Below are 20,879 nucleotides of genomic sequence, written 5' to 3' on the forward strand. Positions count from 1 at the left end.
CTCCACATCATCTGATCACTTAAAAACCAATATCTCATTATCTTGAGCAAATTGCAAAGGCTTTGGTACATTCATGCAATTGATTATGTGCAATTGTCTATGGTTTCCTACGTTATCAATGCTGTTGCCCTGTTGAATAGTCTTACCCCTTAAAACATCTAGGCATTAGTTCCTTTGTTCCTTGCATAAATCATTAAATGCAGAATGCTTGAATTACTTGTCATAAACAGTCAAGCATAACTTTTTCAACATTCTGTAATGACATCACATCAGCTGTCAATCAAAATTCATGCTCTAAATGAGGGGAGTGAAGTCAAGCTTGAGAGAATGTAAGCTTTATAGTCCAGAGTGACTCTTAAAACACACAAGTAGTCAAGGGTTCAGTATAAATAGTAAAGAAACAATCAAGAGGCACTCTTCCAGCATGCGTGGAAAGATATGTGTGAGTGTACACTTTGCACACACTTGCAGTGAATTTGAGAAGTTGAAAACTTGCATAGAAAAAAAAAAACTTGTGTATGATTTCACTTCACTCACTGCCATTCACAAATCGTCTCCCATGGCCTCGATGCACACTTCAGAATCTCGAGTACTTTTTGACTGTTCTTTAATGAGCACTGTGAATTCTGACATACTTTTGTTGCCTACTATATAGTAAGGAAGTATGCGATTTCGAATGCAGCCGTATAGTGTTTTAGGCTCTGATGTTATTGGCATTGGTTGCCTCCATAGTAAGATGCTTGGAATAAATTGCAGAAACGTTGCAGATCTTACCGGAAGAGCTCGAAGGATTCAGGCCTGCAGTAAATCATTCTATTTATTCAACGGACCTGCTTTAAAATGTTTATGCATGACCATTGCGGGTATGTTTTATGTGTAAATAATGTGAAGCCTATGTGCATGCATTGTGTTAAAAGAGAGAGGGGGCATGGAAGTATGAGAGAAAGGGGAGCAGCGAGAGCTATATTGATAGATGTGTAGATGAAACGATTGTGTTTGAGCTCAGTGACTGGACTCTCTCTCTCCCCTCTCACAGTCCTTGACTTTCATCTTGTGTGTGTGTGTGTGTGTGTGTGTGTGTTTGTTTTGTTGTATGTCCAGACTGTAGAAGTGCAATAAACAGTGAGCCTCTCTCGCTCTCTCTCTCTCTCTCTCTCTCTCTCTCTCTCTCTCTCTCTCTCTCTCTCTCTCTCTCTCTCTCTCTCTCTCTCTCTCTCTCTCTCTCTCTCTCTCTCACTTTCTCACTCTTTTTCTTTCACCCAGCACCATTGTTCACAGTGATGTTTATTTCCTCCCCTATTGCTTATTTTCCCCTGCACACACACACACACACACATATACACACACAGAATTGACCTTCTGACTTTTCAACACAGTGAAATACCCCAGAGGAGTTCACATCATGATTGCATGTATCATATGTTGATGGGAAATGTGCCTTCCACATCTGAATGAATCACTGTTGACTGCTCTGTTAATGCAGGTGAACTGATGGACCAGTTAAAAGAGATGTAAAGGAAATAATGGAAATCACTCATCTCCATTTCAGACATTCCGTTACATAAATTTCATATATTGAAATGGGAAGATTAGATAATTGTTAATCGATTAAAATTGAATTTACATTTATTAGAATTTAAAAATATATTATGTATTTTTACATTCGATTAAGAAAATTTTAACTGTTTGGCTTGCTATCCTAGATGGTTTCTAGGGTGTTCTGGATGGTTGCTAGGGTGTTTTTGGTTGTTGCTAGAGCGTTGCTTACTGGTCAAAGTCAAATTATCCCTCATTTAAGTCTGTGAAACCTTTGCAAACTACACTTTTTTTCCTTTTTTTTTAAAGAAATGTTAAATAATGTTCAAAGATTTCTATTTTACATAAATGCTGTTCTATGAAACTTTCTATTTATTTAAGAATAATTAAAATATTAATCCCCACAAAAATTTTAAGCAATGTTTTCAACATTGATATTAATATGAAATGTTTGATATGTGATCAAACTTTTGCATGAGAAAGAAGCATTATTTCATTCTTCTATTCTTGATTATAAATAGACTTTCTTCAGTTTCTTTCCCTCTTGTTTCTACATTTAACCATCTCTTACTCTTTAGTTCCGCATTGATCTAATTAAACGTCAGTTTGGCTCAAGAACTTCCTGATTACACTCAGTCCAGTGGGAACATAACAAAAATAATTGAATCCCTGTGATAGACAGCTCACCGGGTAAGCTAAAGCACACACACATACTCGCAATGGTTTTACTGGCTTTCTGCCCCCATTCTAAACACGCCCATACATACTCACTACACCCCGTTCTACCAATTTATGGGCCAGATTTATTCCTGTCCTAACAGCGGGCAATCTCCATTTGGGCCCTGCCAATACGGGGCGGAGTGGGGGATTGCGGTCTTTGGTCATTTAAAATCACTCCAGAGAGTAAGGCCTTTAACAAGAGTGTGTGTGTGTGTGTGTGTGTGTGTGACGGCATTACAAGCAGAGCAATCAATAACTAAGGTCACGACATTAGCATTATACCGTATCTGTGGGGCAAGAGCCAATCATTGCTTTCATTCTCTAAGGCCACATCACACATTACTGAAATCACAAAGAGTTTCATTAGCCTGGTTTCCATTACAGATTTGCACAAAACTTAAGCAATATTTTCAAAAAGTAAGCGAAACTACAGCGTTTCCATTAACCGATGTTATGCGACTATGTAATTTTTTCCACCCATGATAAGTCACTCCAAAAATCATAGCAACATTCAAAGGAGACCTAGGTGTGTTATCCAAGCAATAATGGCCAGGAAAGCCTCTTATACTTGGGTCGCTCCTATCTGCTTCAAGGTCTTGATAAATTGTGGCATTTCTTTGTTGTTTAGATTCCAGTATTCCCGTATTCGTTTGTGATTTCGTTTTATGAGTTTAATAAAAAAAAACTCAGTCTTGTCTTCTGCAAACATACCATCTTAACCTCTTCTTTAAAGAAGGATAAACTTATACATACACCAGGTGACCTCTAAATGCGAAAAAATTTTTCCCACAATTTTACCAAATTGTTGTTGTGTAAATGAACCCTTACTTTATGGGTTTTACTTTTTTACCCTGTAGTCCACCATAATTTTGTCAGAATTTAGTTTTTCATGACCATTTCTCTGTTGTTTGCTAATAATGCATTGATGGAACTGATAAAATAGATCATTGAAATTTCCTTTTTATAGATATAAATTTGAAGATTAGATGACCTCTAATTGTGTAAAATCTAGTTGTTTTCTTTATTTTAATTTAGTTATAGAATTATAACATAATATTTTTAGCAGATTATAACAGATTTGGATTTATTTATTTATTTATTTTTTTTTTTTTGTTGCATTGGAGTAGATTATAACATAATAATCTCTGATGTCTCTATATGCTCAACAAAGTGACCTGACTACTCAGATTTAAAGCTGCTTGTTTGGGTGGTCGTTGAATGGTTGACTCATAAGTGGTGATGGATGTGAGCACCTGTAATACAGACAGTTTAAGGTTATGGCTTTTAAAAATAGAGCTTTGTCGAAGCTTGTTTGCGTAGGAGCTGTTAAATGAGCAGCCTGCTGTGGTCTTCACCTTTCACTACACAATTAAATACAAAGCTGCTGATACAAATTAGGTTCTCTCTCTGTTTTCCTGCATCTCTCTGTTATTCATTAATAGCAAGAGCAATTGAGGGGAACTGAGTGTGTTTGTGTTAATTTTGGCTGATGATGGGGCTCTGAGGGTGACTGAGTTTCATGTGGTCTGTCTTCCTCATACTTTAACATCAGATTCTGTGTGTTTTGACTCTCAGCATAAAGTCTGATCCACATTGCAGCTTATTCTGGCCTGCATGTACTGTATAATCAGTGATTATAGTGGTTAACTGATGTTTTTTTTTTGTTTGTTTTTTTTTCAATTATACTTATCCACATATGGCAATATTGGATATATACAGTGTATGAATATTTACTTGTGCATGCTAATTTTCAGTATTTTTACATGCCTTAATTTACGCTTAGCTAACTTCTTAGCAAAATTTCCATTTTCATACTGTTGTTGTGGTGCCTAATTTTATTTGTAGCATTTCAAATGATTGATTAATGGCAACTTTTCATGCAAAAAGTCTTCTAAAAAAGTAATTGCTGCTTATTATTTTTAGCATCATGGTAGGTCCAATCAGGATTGTTGGTGATGATTTGAATGAAATGTTTGGAGATGTGCTGGTGAATGTGTGATCAACAGTGGTTTCATTAATGCAGTGTTGGGGTAAGTTGGGGCGGGGCTAAGACGAGAGGGCGGGGCTGAGTCTGACATGGGCGAGGTGTATCTCTGGAGGTTATGTGGCCCATCATCTCTCTAAGTGCTTTTACTGGGATGAATAAATATTCGGATCCACACACGCATAATATATCCCACAGGTCCTCATATATGCAGTTCACACCCTTCCAGCTAGTCACATGACCTGGTATCCACGGTAACAGTAGACAAAGGCCTTCTGGTAATTACCAGTGTGAAAAACATGAGCAATTACAAATGAGCCCAATACACTGAAAGAAACACAGACAACAGGTTTTACCCACAATCCTTCTCGTTTTACAGCTGACCTGCTGTAAGTGAGAGTCACACACACATATCGCCGCAGACGAGTACTGCTAAAAGCTTTTCTGTGTTCCAGCATCTCCAGCAACTTTAGCAGAGATTTGTCAACAACTGTTGAAAGTAAAACAAAAAATGAGATCCTCAGTTTTTTTTTTTGGAGTACTTAATACTTTTATTCAGCAAGTACACATTAAATTGCTAAAAAGTGACAGTAAAGACTTTAACTTTGTTACAAAATAAAGGTTGTTCATTGTTCAAAATAAAAGTCAAATTTCTTGAGCACCAAATCAGCATATTAGATGAAGGATGCTGAAATATTTCACAATTTTACTGTTTGTTTTTTTTTTTTACTGATAAATGCAGCATTAAGAAACTTCTTTAAAAAAACATTTAAAACATCTTACAGACCCCAAACTTTTGAACGGTAGAGTCAACTATTTGTTTCTATTTGTAATTAGTGGCGATAAAATCACGTGTTTCTCAGTCACTGGTATTATCTCACACATTGGGATGGAGATTTTGTCTGATCTCATTATGGTTTGCTGTGTAATGGTGCTGTGAACAGTAATAGTTGTGTGTATTATTGATTACGGGATATACATAATCAATGAGCGGGTGGATATCAGACAGCACAAAGGCAGGAGGCCCTCTCAATCAAAGCTGCATTGATTAGTTTTCCTGCTGATTGCTTGCAAGCAACAAGCTCTGTCTGAAAGAAATGTGAAATTTATGCCTTTCTGTGTATACGGATAAATGTTAGTTATGCTTCGCCGCCTATGGAAAATTGAAAAATGAAGAAACATTGCACACACAAAAGAAACAAATGCCACACAGCCGCAATGCTGCGGCTCCAACTCCAACTCCCACACACACATGCTGGAATGTATGTACACACACAGCAAACACCTGCTCATTCGCATGCATGCACACACACACTCATGTGAAGGCAATTGGCTGGGCGGTTGAAAGGCCGTTTTGCTTGTGGCGGTTGCTAATGGCTACAAGGTAACGGCAGGAGCCGAGTGACGGGTCAATAACAGCGATGTCTCACAAACACAGATGACATAAAATTGCTCTTTGGTAGGATGTCATTATTGCAGACAAAACAAGATGAGAAATTGAAAAAGCTCAGAAAAACAGTGGAAACAGTGTTTCTAACTTTATGCTTGCTAATGCTTTTTTCTTTGTTTTTTTATAAACCATTTATGCCATTGCAATTTCTTTGTAAATGTGCCTATGTAAATGCCCTTTTTTTGGTTTATTTGCCAATTTAAATGCAGCTCCTTTTCCACCTTTGTGGTGTAAACACAACATTAGATTTGTACATTGCATGCAACACACTGAAAAAACACACAAGCACATGTCTCTCACTCTCTCTCTCTCTCTCTCACACACACACAAACACTCACACATTTGGAGACAGACTTCAGAAAACAGGGAGCAGCTGCTGTGTGTCTTGTTTTGGTCTCAAGAGGGCCTGAGGAGGCAGAAATGCGAGACATCTCATTAACCGCTGTTTGAATGTGTCGTTGAATTGCCCTATAGATGTGAGACAGCTTAAGACTGTCATCAGTAACAAGACTAAAGTGTGGTGCGCTTTCCTGTTTTACGGATGGCCGCAGACCTGTATATGTCTTTTCTTCAATATAAAAGACAAATGAACATAATTCAAGCTAATCTTGTGTATAAAATTAAGTCTTGGAACAAGGCAGATAGTGTTGATGGATTGTGTAAGTGAGAGTGGTGACATGGAACAAAAATGAAAGTGGTATTATTGGAATGTAATGTATAATTCTGTTTTGTGAATGTAATAATGTAGAATTTTGTATACTGACTGTAAGGTGTAACATGAGGATTAGAATTTGTTTTATGGTTTGTGAAAACATTTCGGACTAATATAAAATATTATTGTATCATAAAAAGGGCATTTAATACCCAATTAAAACAACTACACTCCCATTAAAATCAATGAAGCTGTTTAGACTGCAAATAAAATGGCATCAGGTTTTGTTGATTATGGTGGGGTATACATTGATAATTTTCGAATAATTTGCTTAAACAAATCATAATTAGCGATTTGTAGCTTTTAGTCCACATTCTTAGAAGAAAAGGTCATATAGAACCTTAAAAGGTTCTATCAGCACTACATATTTGGAACCCCTAAAAGGTTCAGGGTTCAATAATAAGAATGCATGGCATTCTTTGTAAAATAATTTAATTATAACTACAAAATGTTGCAGAATAATGTAATATATGAATGAAGAATAGCCTATAAAGAACCTTTGTGCCAAAAGGGTTCTTTCTTGTCATTATAGAACCTTTTTAGCATAAAAGGTTCTTTGGAGTTGGGTAAAGAACCCTATGCAAACCCAATGAACCCTTTTTTAAGAGTGCATATCTGTGAAAGTGTTTATTCCAGTATCCATCTAAATAAATGTTGAATATTCTATTCCCAGAAAATGGACTGAAAATATTGATTACATTTCTTTTAGATGGATAGGGAGTAGGAAATCTGCTAAAAATCTGGATCCAATTTTGGAGGCGCCGTATCCGGCTTGAAGCATTATCGTAGTCCTCCATATCGTGGGATCCTGTCAAAATGCTTCCACCCAGCTCTTGTTCTTCCTCCGTGCCTGTAATAGAGATGTATGGCACCTGTGTGTGTGTAATGGGCCTGACAGAGCAGTGGAATGTATCCATAAACAGGTTACAGTCTTTGCAGAGATACTTAAGGGAGGATGTGATAATGAGCCATATTATTTGGGTTTGAGGAGGAGAGAGAGAACTGAGAGTGTTTTAATGGAGATTTCTATTATAGTAGCAATGCGTCACATGATCTAAGCCACCCACTCATGCTCTTTCTGCCTAACGCATTCAAATCAGCTCATTATTCATTAAAGTAATCTCTGAATTAGCAAGCTTATTAAGGTAATAGCAATGCCTTAATTAGTTGTAAAATTAAGATCTATGCCATATGTTATGTCATATGTCGTATATACGTCGTATATACTCGTATTTTTAAAGATCAGCAGCATAGAAAAAATTCTATAATGTCTTTAAACTTGCTCTATTCTCTGACATTTACCGAAGATGAGAGACAGCACTTGCATACATACAGAGGTGTTCAAATATGCACCCCAGCTAATTCCAAGGACAGAGCTCACCGCTGGGGACTGGATTAATAAGTCTTTTGTTTCATAAGCCTCTTGGCCTGTAGATATGCTGCCTGAAGATAATTGAAAGCTCCATTATGTGTGTTTTCAAAGGTGACATTACCTCTGTGGCGTCACAGAGGAACCCTGCCTTTGTATTAACAGTTCCAAACTTTGCTTCTGAAGAAAACCAAGTGAAACAAGGCTAAAAGTATCTTCCTACTATTTACTATTTGAGTGCAGAAAGTGTGGTGAAATGTATTTGCTGTGAACGCATGCTGAGGTAGACGATGTCTTCTTGTCATGATTAATTCAAGAAGCCTATAACTATACTAAATAATTGGATTCTGTTATATTTGTTTCTGTAAAAAATAATTGTGATTTTAACGGTAAAAGACTGTAAAAATGCTACAGTGCAAAACTGTTAATTGGTTAACAGAAAGCTTCAGTACTATATACGGTAAATAACTGTGATATAATTTTACTGTAAAATACCATTAAATTTACAGTTTTTGAAAGTGAAAAAGAACAACTTATTATTATTTTTTTTACCGTAAAAATTACGGTTTTATTTTTTAAAGTCTATTTTATTTAATTCTATTCTGTTGTATTTTATTTTTATTCTATTAAATATGCGAGGATGTCCTGGCAGGTTGATGATGAGATTATTCAGTCAGCATGAGCAAAGGAGACAAATCTTCACTGGTGTTTTCATCAGTGACCTTTCTAGCTTCCTGTGAGTCAGAGAGAGAGAAATCTTCACAGGGCCGTGATGAAGCTGTTTTTTTATGGCAGAGTATGCAGACGTCTGGCCTGTGTCTGACTGTGAGCTGGACTGATAAAACTTCACAGCTGAGATGCTCAGCGGGTTTCGGCACACAGCCAATCTCAGCGTCCGCTTTTCATTCACGCATCAGTTAAAGAGAGAGACATTTTAAGACTCAGAATACCTCTTTCTGCAATCTCTGAATATTTTATGTGTGTTTTAAGGGATTATGTGGAGATATGCAGACAATCCTTTTTTAGAGATGTGTGCTGTTGTCATCTTAAACTTTTTTTTCTGCTATTTCCACTGAGATTCTATGTTAATGTGTCCTTAAATCTGTTCAGTCAATAAGAATAAGCTCTCCAGTCATTAATGTTTCTAAAAAAAATATGTATAACAACAATAGATTAGGACTGGCCACTTAGTCACAAAGTCTTCTCCGATTAATTTTAATGCAATGTTTCCAGCCCAGGAACCCCTAACACAATTACAGGGGAATATCCTGTCTAGCATCTGCAGTCTGTTAGAGAGCAGTACAGAGTCGAGTAAATCACCCAAATTATGTTTGCTTATTTGCAGGCGTTTACCGTCAAGTCACATTCTTGGTGAATGGAATGAATCTGTGTTCATCTGTCAGTTTGATGACAAGGAGCAGATCTTCCCGTCTGATATCTTGAGAATAATGGTTGGGTTATGAGAACAAAGTTTAGACTGAAATAGTTGTGAACTTTGAGGCTTATTATTTTAAGGGTTCCTGTGATGCAGTTTGAAAGATTTAGGTCAAACTGTAATCATGAATACCTTCATAAATATAACTTTTCTCTTCAAGAATGATATGGAATGTCTCATTATAGTAGTACAAAAGTGTGTTGATCTAAATAAAGAGTTTAGATCAGAGTGTTCTGGAATTGGAACAAAATTTCAGAACCACGGACAGCTCACATACTTGAGTGGAGCTGCTTTCAAATGAGGAAAATATGACTATTAGACATTTCCAAACTCTGAAATTTAGAATTAATATGTTTGATTTATCCAAGGTATAAAATGAACACTTGCCAAGAGCAGTGTAAAATTTGGCTTCCATTTTTGTCTTTTGAATTCTCAATTATCCCACTTTTGTTAATTTTCTCTACTCATTTATTTTTTATTTTTAAAATCTGTGCCAATTTTTCAAGTCTTTTTTAAGGTATCTTAGAGAGTGACTGTATGAAAATATTCACTATTATCCACCTTATTCTGCTCTAAACAATGGGCGCCGCCATGACAACGACTCCGGTTGTCAACTTCCGGTTCGAGTCTGGTCTATGCTTTTTTGCCATGTGTTTTAGATTGTGTCATCCTCACATCGCTAAACTAAATCGAAAAAAACATTCATCAAATGTGATCTGATCACGTTATTTTTTATTAAAACACAGATAAAAACAAAATGAACGTTTTTCTTTTCTCCATTACTTCCAAGGGATAGCTGATGCATGACTGCACGATCTCCCTAAACCAGCAATACATGAACATCCGACAGTTTCTATCACTCCGACTGCAGAACAGTAGGCTACTAAAAGGTTAGGCTGGTTAGCCCTTTGACTCCTGTCTACCTCTGCTTTCAAAGATGCATAGTCTATATATTTCTCAGGGCTGTGAGGTTAGGCATAACGTTACGCCAATTAATTTGATTAATTATTACTCAATTCTATTGTTAAATTGAATTAATAATATTGCTTGTAATCTGTTGCCACAATTTTTTTGATTAGATAAAGTGCATTCATTTTTACAGTGTGTTCTGATACATGTATTACTCCAGTCTTTTTTTATTTATTTATAAGGTTTCTGTGTATTGTGTAAATGTATTGTCACGTTGCCAGAAATAAAGTATCAGTCAGTGTTCAAATGTAGTTAGCCAGCATCCTTTACTGTCCTTACCAGTTCCCGAATTTGTGAAAACGATTCACTAGCTCAGAAGCTATAGAGAGCTGATTTAGACACACCCTAAATATAGAAGTGAACAGGAACTAGCAAACTCAAAGTGTCTTGTCAGGATGACATGTACAGCTGAATATTTCATTGTGTCATTTTTGTGAACCAAATCCTTGGCAGCATCATGTCTCTGACCATCTCGGATTTCATATCCCACCATCCATTTCACATCCCATCTGTGTCATCCACCCCACTTCCTAATGCATTCACCCGGTCTGGATGCTGCCGGGAATCCCACAACCCCGCCCCCAACCCTACAGAAACCAAGATTTACACTCTCAATGTGCTGAGCTGTTCTCTGATGAATGAGTCTAGACTGAGAGCTTCTCCCTCGTGCTTGCTTTGCTTTTATATGTTATTTACATGGATGCTGCTCTGGGTGTACCAGATTCAATAATGTGCATTGCTAATCATCTCCCAATCCTATAAGCTTCCTGATTGGCTGGGCTAATTGTGGCTTAAGGGGTGAGAGAGCTGGTGGAGACTGAGACTGGGGCAGCTACAAGAGCTCTCCTTCATCTCTGAGGGTCTGGTTGAACTTAGCAAGGGGGCGAACGGAGAGGCTTTTATGTGCTACGTTTCATGTTTTCACTTTGTCTCTTTCCCAGCATGCATCGTTCCTGCTTAACAGGTTCCGCCGCACGGCTGTCCTGCTGCAATCCCACCCACACACTTCAGCCTTTTAATAGAGCATGCCAGCGAGAGCGAATAATCACCCCCTCTAATTTACTCGGGATGATGGGCCCTCGTAAAGGCTTCCAACAACAGAGCATTTCCTGTGCCTTTTTATTGCTGCCAGGCGTACCGTTTAATTCAACTGCGATGATTGAGATCACCATGTAGAGGGGAGATAAGGGACTCACACCCATGTTTGGCAGCGCTGCGACAATGCAAACAGCAAGACGAGGGCGATAAACAGCATTGAGGCGGTTAAATGGGTTGTAAAATGAGGAGAGGTCATTCAGCTGTCGGTCGAGGAATCGCTGTGTTCACACACTCGCCACCAGTAGCCCTCTAATGAGAGATGATATCGCTCACCCTGGGCAATACATGCATTGCTCTCTCGTTCTCTGCAACGTAAAATCATGTAATTGAGCTTACCAGTCTTGCAATGTTATCGTAATGGAAAAGAATTGGGGGGAAAAGAAACATTTGCTTTTTTTGTTCCGAAAGTCAAGGCAGATGAATCCTCTTCCTGCAGGGCTTTTTGGGTAAAACAATACACAGTCTGATCCCTTGATCCTTGAGCACAGTCAGTTCTAGTAAATTTAGGCACCCGGAGGGAAAATGTTATATTCATGTGAGTCTGTCAATGGAGGTATGAGAGCGAGACAGAGAGAGAGAGAGAACATACAAAAGTCACATAGTCTTCAGTTTGAACCGATCTGTGAATCTCCTTCCTTCAGATCAAAAGGTTAAACTGCACCCCTTCCCCTCCAGATTTATATGGAGTAAAGACAGTCCTGCCCAGTATGCGTTCCCTCATCTGAGAGAGACGCCATGGCCTTAATCAACATAATTAATCACACCAGTTTTTTTTTTCTTAAACTATATAATAAACCAAACATGTGATAACCCCCCCCCCCCCCAAAAAAAAAAAAAAAACGTAAATAAAACACAGAAAAATTATTTAACCTTGAAACCAAATTCAAACGTGCTGTTCTCACACCCCACGCCACACTTCCGCTCCCAGCATGCAACACACAGAGAAAGAGAGAGAGATAACCCCAGATGAAAAAGTGTTAGTTGCAGCTTTATGGGATTGGTGTGCAGGATTTATGTGAAGGATTTAAGACACAGGAAGTTCCTTAGTCAGGAAAAGTGTGCTGATGTCAGGGTTCTGTGCTTCACTCTTTCAGTTAAAGCACTGACAGTTAAAAGAAAGCCAAATTTACAGTGTACAAATATCATACAGCCTAGTGTTTTTCTGGATATTAGTTGAACTGAAAGATTGAACCCAAGCCTGGCATGAAATAGTAGTCTGAAAAAAAAAGGGATCGATATTGAATAGTTTATTGAACCATAAGGCAAAATCTAAAAAACAAGTTTGCGTACATGTTTTTGTAGAGTTTAATATTTGATTACCAATATTGTATTACAATACAATGATAATTCAGAGACGTATTATATTTTGATCCTCACATTTCTTCTGAAATAATGTATGGATAATCAAGTAAACCTAAATTGCTTTATTTTAGTAAGTGTTGATCTTGAAACCTGACCGTTTTAGAAATAAACTAAAAGGCCTTTTACTTGCTATAAACTATCAATCAGATGACAGAAAGCTTGGTGTAGATTGTAGATTGAGTTTAATTATATATTATAATACTGAGTTGTGTACATTTTAACAAACATGCTTATATTGCATTTGAAATCTGGAATTTAGACTTGTTGTTTGAAGCTCAAAACACTCGTTTTATAACTCCCTCTGGCCTTGAAGAGTCGGTCTAAAGATTTGAATGGTAATGTGTATATCTCTAGTGTGAGTGGGTTAGCGCGCACTGCTGAATATGAAACTGAACATAGATTTACGTCTTTGTATTTTTTTCTCTTTCAGTCACAGATGAAGACACCGTCAAAAGGTACTATGCCAAGTTTGAGGAGAAGTTTTTTCAGTCATGCGAAAAGGAGCTTTCCAAGATCAACACATTCTATTCAGGTAATTTTTCTTTGCATGCCATGAAAACTGTTTTGTATATATTAAAATAACTGTTGTCTATTTTAATATATTTTAAAATGTAATTTATGATGGCAAAGCTGGATTTTCAGGCACATGTTCCTTCAGAAATCGTTCTAAAATGCTGATTTGGCTCTCAAGAAACATTCTTTATTATTATCAATGTTGAAAGCAGCTGTGCTGTTTAATATTTTTGTGGAAATCTTGATTAAAATGGATTATTTGATGAATATGAAATTCAAAAGAACTGTGTTCATTGTAACAGATTTTTTTTTTGTAACTATCTAAAAATCTATACTGTCACCTTTGATCAATTTAATGTATCCTTGCTGAATAAAAATATTAATTTCTTTCAAATTATTAATTTTTCTTTCCACAAAAAGTATATGTATCCATCAATCAGTCGTATACATTTTTTGAGGATTTTTTAAGCATTAACCATCATTAGTTAACTTTTAATAATACTAACTGTTTGGCTGGTATTAGTGCATTCTCTCTGTAACCCATAAATGGCACAAGTGGAAACAAACTTTACTGTGTGTGGTTAAACTGCACACGGCCAGCTAAATGCTGTCAAGGGATTCCCTGTGCATGAGGTCAGGGTGTTCTGCACTATTTGGGAACATGATGTAATATGCAATGCCTACCATAGTCGGTTTAACTTGCGTCAAGGGGAATAGACTATGTTTGGCCTGATAATAAATGCACACTGCAACATAAGCTGTGTTGTTGCATTGACTTCAGGGGGAAAAAAAAGTCTGATCTCTACTGCCTCTAGTGACTGGTTATTGGGTAGAACAGGCATAAATTGAAAGCATGAGATTAATTCTTTGTTTGCATGTTGATGCATTATTAGCATACATCATCAATGAGAATTTAACAATAGCTAGTTCTGCTCAAAATTAAAATCTCAAAATGAGATGCGCCAGAGGGACCAGCATTTATTCTGAAACAAAGACGCAGATGCACATTAATAATTTAACATGAAGGGAAAGCATTCATTCTGCTTATAATCTTGGTTTAGTTTTTTTTATCCTCCAGTTGCCACTGAAAATCACTCACTCCCTCAGTGCCGCAGGTTTGACGGTCAGACATAATAAACTCTAATCAAGTTGCCCAGCCTAAACTGGAAAAATCTCTTAAAAATTATCTTATTTTGTCCTTTTGAAATAAAACATTGATGTTTTTAAACAAGGGCAAAATTAGAAAAAGTTTCCTTCACTAGACAGCAGTATAAAATAAAACAGGAAAGATGTCAATAAAAACTTAAATGCTAATTTAGCCAATATGTGATGCCAATCTGCAGATAATGTTGAACATGCATACACAGGCCTGTTTTCAAGGTTTATGTAGTGAAATGCAAGGCATTCTCATATTTGATGAGTTATAAAGTGAAATTAATATTAGGATGGCAGCCGCTGTTACTGCACTATAACTAATTCTGTCTAGCTGACCCGGACTGTGTTATGGCCGAGACCCCTGCCTCCCCCCTGAGTCATTCTGAATTAACAACATAGCTTCTAAACCTTCAGTACATACAGTCTTTGTCCCAGTGGACGAGATCTGCTAAGCACATAAATTCTTGGCACAATCTTAGCCACGTTCAGCCTGCAGAAGCACAGACTATTATACTACTTTTTAAATTGCCATTAAAAATAAAACGAGGTTGTGCCGTTCATTTGTTTATAGGACACGTCTTCTATTCACAGCCAATGTTGATTGTGGACATTCCCTCTATCAGCCGTCTTACCTTTTATTATTATAATTATTATTATGGACAAGCATTTTTAAGGTTTTGAAAAACAAATTCTGTGGCATTTATTTGCAAATTCTCTTTGTCCGCTTGTCAGCTTTTAAACTGATTGCCTTGGTAAAAATAAAAAAATGCTTTTAAAATTAGGATTTTTCATAAATGTGAAAATTTATGAAATTTTCATAAATCTGCTGTCTCTCGCTGAGGGTTATAGCCCAAACGCTCCCAGTATTTACTTGTTGAACCTAATACCCATTTCCTTTCTCTGAAAGTGAGCTGGGCGAGCAGGATCCTGTTCACCAAACTGTGCTGGGACACAGGCCAGTGCGGATAATGCTGTCTGAGATATCACCCTTACAGGAAGAAGCTCATGTCTGACAGGAAATCTGTCTGCTTTACTTTCCAGTTGATGGCTAGAATGAGGGATTTATTTGTCATGCAAAATGGATTCTGGTGCATCTCATTGCAGGGTTGTAAGCCAAGCAGGATTTATGTCTCTCAATAGACGTAGTTGAAAACTTCTTAAAGGAGTAGTTCACTTTAAAAAAAAAACTTTTGCTGATAATTTACTCATCCCCATGTCATCCAAGATATCCATGTCTTTCTTCAGTTGAAAAGAAATTAAGGTTTTTGATGAAAACATTCCAGGATTTTCTCCATATAATGGACTTCAATGGGAACCAAACGGTTCAAGGTCCAAATGAGAGTTTCAGTTCAGCTTCAAAGGGCTTTAAACGACACCAGAAGATGAATAAGGGTCTAATCTAGAACCCTTCGAGTCATGACTCGAAAGAAGATTTGTTCATTTTGATGAACGAGTTTGAACAGGACAGTCACGAACGCTCATCACAGAACAAAGCAAGACGAGCATTCGTGCTTATAAAACTTAAACTTTTTAATTTATTTTTTAAATGGCAGATCGTTTCGCTAGATTAGACCCTTATTCATTGTCTGGTGTCGTTTAAAGCTCTTTGAAGCTGCACTGAAACTCTCATTTGGACCTTGAACCGTTTGGTTCCCATTGAAGTCCATTATATGGAGAAAATCCTGGAATGTTTTTATCAAAACCTTCATTTTTTTTCGACTGAAGAAAGAAAGACATGGACATCTTGGATGACATGGGGGTGAGTAAATTATCAGCAAAAGTTTTTTTTTAAAAGTGAACTACTTAAGACGATCTTTTTAAGATGGTCTTTTTTCCGTCCTGGTGTACACCCGTGTTTTTTTGTTCGCCACTTTGTTTGCTCTCAAAGACCATAAATCGAATAAAATAATAATCATCAATAATGTATTAGTTATTAATATTTCCTTCTCTTTTTGGATTTTCACAGAGAAACTGGCTGAGGCGCAGCGGCGATTCGCAACTTTGCAGAATGAGCTGCAGACGTCTCTGGATGCCCAGCGGGAGAGTAACGCTCCAGGGCTGCGCAGTCGCCGCAAAATGGTGTTGCCTCTCTCCAACAAGGAGCGCAACAAACATCGCAACATCAAAGATCTGCAGCTGGCCTTCAGCGAGTTCTACCTCAGCCTCATTCTCCTGCAGAACTACCAGGTCTGAAATTTGTCATGTTTTTGTTGTTGTTCGTCTCCTCTTCTGAACGTTGACCTTTTGCTGACTGGTTCTGTTGACAACTTGTTTCATTTTTATGTTGTTCTCTGTTCACGAGACCACCGCTCGTGCACTCACTGCTCAACATATGCTGGGTTTTCATTCATTTTATCTTCATTCCTGTGCACTTTACAAATGTTATACGTAGTTCTTTATTCTTTTTTGCCCATATTTCTTTATCCTCCCATCAGTTTGGAAACAAAGACTTCATTTGTGTTTTTCATAATTTTAACGCAAGGATTTTCACATTTTTTTAAATCAAATTGTGGTTTGAAACATCTTTGGCCAGTTTAATTACACATTCACATGTTTGTTAACATGACATGCAGGTAAACCAATAAAATATTTAATCTTTTTTCATGTTTTATTTTGATTTGTTTATATTTTAAAATTATTTTATTTTACATAAATTATTTTAATTAACTCATGAATCAGTTCCCAGGGTTGGGAAACCCTGATCTAAAGGTTTACGATTAAATTCTTCATTCCCAAATATTGGTTGTGGTTACATGTGAATTTCTTTACAAAGTGAATTTTAAATGATTAGTAAAGGAAAGGTAGTCAACAAGTATTCAGCATACATGTGAACTGCTTTAATAGTTACAACATACAAAATATCCCAGGATGCATCCCAGGATTATGTCCAGAGCGAAGAGCTGGAATATTCATTTGTTTTCATGACTTTATCCCGAAAATGTCTAATTATTTTATTACATTATCCTAAATTGTGGAAAATAGCAATAATAAGTAAACAAGAAGACATGTCTCAACATATAGAAAAAGAGGATTGTTATTTTCTCTGTGTTGTTAGATGTGTAACTTAATGTGTAACTTAATTTCATATTCTGATTTACTCAAACCTCATACAGAATCTGAACTTCACTGGATTCCGTAAGATTCTGAAGAAACATGATAAGATTCTGGACACACAGCGTGGAGCCGATTGGCGTGTGGCTCATGTGGAGGTGGCTCCATTCTACACCTGTAAGAAGATCACACAGCTCATCTCTGAGACCGAGGTAGACCGCCTGTCTCCACGTAACACGTTTAGACTTTTGACTTCCTGCTCGTAAGATAATCAGATTGTGATAGTGTTACTGTACACTCCCGTAGCTGCTATAAGTGATGCTTAAACCCCTAAATTGCATTATAATGAAGCTTAAGATCAGAAATGCTCAAACTAAAGTGTGCTGTCTGACCTTTGACCCTTGTGTGCCTAGGCTCTGGTGACCACAGAGCTGGAAGGTGGTGACCGTCAGAAGGCCATGAAGAGGCTGAGGGTTCCACCTCTTGGAGCAGCACAGGTGACTAAAGAAACTCACAGATATTGTGTTTATACCTAGAGATGGCCCACCTCTGACCATCGACTGGATGCTATTTGTTCATTTTCAATGCATTTAAAGAGTTAATTCACCCAAAAATTAAAATTCTGTCACCATTTCACCTTGTGTCATTCCAAACCCTTAATCTTCAGAACACAAATGAAGATCTTTTTGATGAAATCTAAGAAATTGATGTCCATCCATTAACAGCAACGCAACTACAACTTCATAAAGAGATTGTAAAACTAATCCATATGAATTGAGCTGTTTAGTCCAAACTTTCTAAAGAGACTCGATCGCTTAATATAATGAAAAAATAATTTTAATGTAAAATAAGAGGTTATTGACTGTTATTATTTTTTTTACACGTGCATCACTGAAGTCTCTAGGACTGTAAAATCTGGCCAAAAGAACATGAAGGTTAAGTGTTCTGTATTAAATATTTGATTAACGTTTAATATAGTCTGAATCGAAGATGTTTTATATGTCAAAGTGACTTTCAGTGAGTCTGTGTAGAATATTTTAGTGATAAATGCAAAACCAGTAGGAAACAACAAACATAATTGTCTAAAAATAACAAGGAAAATATGTGAAAAAATATCTGCCGTCTCTTTTCATGCAGTACTTTTAGTTCTAGGTCAGTAACATTTGTGTAAATCCTCAGGAACTATATAATGCAAAAGGCAGTGTGGGTGTAGAGATACACCTTTGCCTGTAACATCATGTCCAAAACATTACAGTAATAGAGTACTGCTTTACATTTAATGGGATAATTGATTTGTCCCCTTGTACTTTGCATGACGTAAGTGTAAAATGTATGCACTTGTAAAACTGAAAGCATTTTTGATTTTTACATTTTTAAATGTATTCAACTTGAAATGTTAAGTGGCCATGGCTTAAAATATACCATTATTTTAATATTTTCCCATGTGCAATTGCTAATGCAAAGTTAAATAATAATGCATAATAGAAAAGCTGCACTGAGATGCATAGCTTGTGTTCCTGAAGGTTATTGCATTGATCAAGTCTGTTTTTTCCTCAACCTCAGCCTGCACCTGCCTGGACCACCTTCCGTGTGGGACTGTATTGTGGGATCTTCATGGTCCTGGCGGTCGCCTTTGTCCTTACTGGTACAGACCAACATACCAACTATACCTGTTTATCTTTATCTTATCCAGTGTATAAATTCCAGCCTCTCTGCTAATATGCATTCATGATAGAACAGTGCAGTAATTTATACAACTGTGTGACTGATCTTTCCCTCTCAGGTGCTTTTTTCATTCGTAATCAGAACATCTGGCCACTGGTGCGCATCTACCGCGGCGGTTTCCTTTTGATTCAGTTTCTCTTTCTCTTGGGGATTAACACTTATGGCTGGAGACAGGCGGGTGTCAATCATGTGCTGATCTTTGAGCTGAACCCCCGAAACAATCTTTCACATCAGCATCTGTTTGAGGTGAGACACATCATGGAGAAGGTCTCTGTTATACACTACCGATTGAAAGTTTGGAGTCGGCACGATTTTTTTACATTTTTGAAAGAAGTCCCTTATTCTCGCCAAGATCAAAATAGTAATTTTTTCATTTTTGAATATATTTTAAAATGTAATTTATTCCTGTGATGGTAAAGCTGAATTTTCAGCATCATTACTCTGATCCTTTAGAAAACATTTTACTACGCTGATTTGGTACTCAAGAAACGTTTATTATTATTATCAATGTTGAAAATAGTTATGCTAGTTAATACTGTGTGGAAACTATTTGACGGATAAAATAACAGGAAGGAAGAAACAAATCTACCAGGTTTGGAAAATCTGGATGTTCAGTTTAATCTTTTCCTCTTTTCTCTTGCTGTAGATCGCAGGGTTTTTGGGGGTGTTGTGGTGTCTCAGCATCCTTTCCTGTCTGTTTGCGGACTACACTTGGCTCCCCATGCAGGCGAACCCCCTCATCCTCTATGGCTTTATGCTGCTCTTCCTCATCAACCCCTTTAAAACCGCCTACTATAAATCCCGTTTCTGGCTCATCAAACTTCTGGTGAGAGACAAAACTTTTCAGCACATGCTGTGAAACCTTTACATATTACAAATCTAGAGTACTAATACGGCACATTATTGATAATTAGTGAAGATCATTTTCGTCGTCATAATGTGGGCAGGCTCCATTCAAATATGCCTAATGTTCGTGATCCAATCAGTTTCAGATGAATTTTAACCCAAATATCCTGTTTAACTTAGAAATGTGTCAGATTTCAAGTAAAGTGGGGTTTTAGGAAACAGCATTTAAAATCTTCATATCCTGTGTTGTTTTATAGCACTATGTATAGGGGTATTTTTATTTTAAAAAAGTCTATTTTTCTCACCAAGGTGGCAGTTAAAAATAATAATATTGTGTGGAGTATTAATAGAATTTAAAATAACTGTTTTCAATTTGAATATATTTTAAAATGTAATTTATTCCTGTGATGGCATACCTGAATTTTCAGCATCATTACTCCAGTCTTTGGTGTCACATGATCATTCAGAAATCATTCTAATGTTTTTCAGGATTCTTTGTTCAAACGGACAGCATTTATTTGAAATAGTAATTATTATTTATTTAAAATATATCATTTTTGATCAATTGAGTGTGTCATTGTTAAATGAAAGTATACATTTCTTTAAAAAGCAAACAAAAAAATACTTACTTGCCCTAACCTGTGTGTTGGGAGTGTTTCAGTGAGGTCTGTGTGTGTGTGTACACGAGTGCGATTATGCGTGTCTCTGTGAGGTGAGGGAAAATAGATTGCTGCTCTATCTCTGCGGATGTGTAGACTGTGCCTGTGCAATCATTATTGAGATGGAGCCATCAGCGGCCGCCTGCTTCTGTCTCACTGCCCTCCCTACATCTAATTGACCTAGACTGGAGCCTTATTCCTTAGAGCACACACACCCACACACACTTCCTGTAGATTTAAACCGACACGTACTGATGGCCAAACAGCGTGTGGCTTTCTTCCCAGAGCTCGAACT

At 37.0% G+C, this 20,879-nt stretch overlaps 1 protein-coding gene across 1 annotated transcript in view; it reads left to right on the forward strand.

Moving 5' to 3' along the window:
* The window catches only part of xpr1a (xenotropic and polytropic retrovirus receptor 1a), a 61,502-nt gene that overhangs the window by 26,234 nt on the left and 14,389 nt on the right, over positions 1-20,879 (forward strand). Inside the window, exons 3-9 of the mRNA XM_039663990.2 lie at positions 13,066-13,167; positions 16,270-16,490; positions 17,417-17,566; positions 17,768-17,851; positions 18,918-18,999; positions 19,138-19,325; positions 19,726-19,905. Of these exons, the coding sequence (XP_039519924.1) occupies positions 13,066-13,167; positions 16,270-16,490; positions 17,417-17,566; positions 17,768-17,851; positions 18,918-18,999; positions 19,138-19,325; positions 19,726-19,905 (1,007 nt within the window). The remainder of the gene's footprint in view (positions 1-13,065; positions 13,168-16,269; positions 16,491-17,416; positions 17,567-17,767; positions 17,852-18,917; positions 19,000-19,137; positions 19,326-19,725; positions 19,906-20,879) is intronic.

This window comes from Pimephales promelas, chromosome 14 (assembly GCF_988280905.1).
Source record: "Pimephales promelas chromosome 14, fPimPro1.hap1.1, whole genome shotgun sequence".
Classification (NCBI taxonomy): Eukaryota; Metazoa; Chordata; class Actinopteri; order Cypriniformes; family Leuciscidae; genus Pimephales; species Pimephales promelas.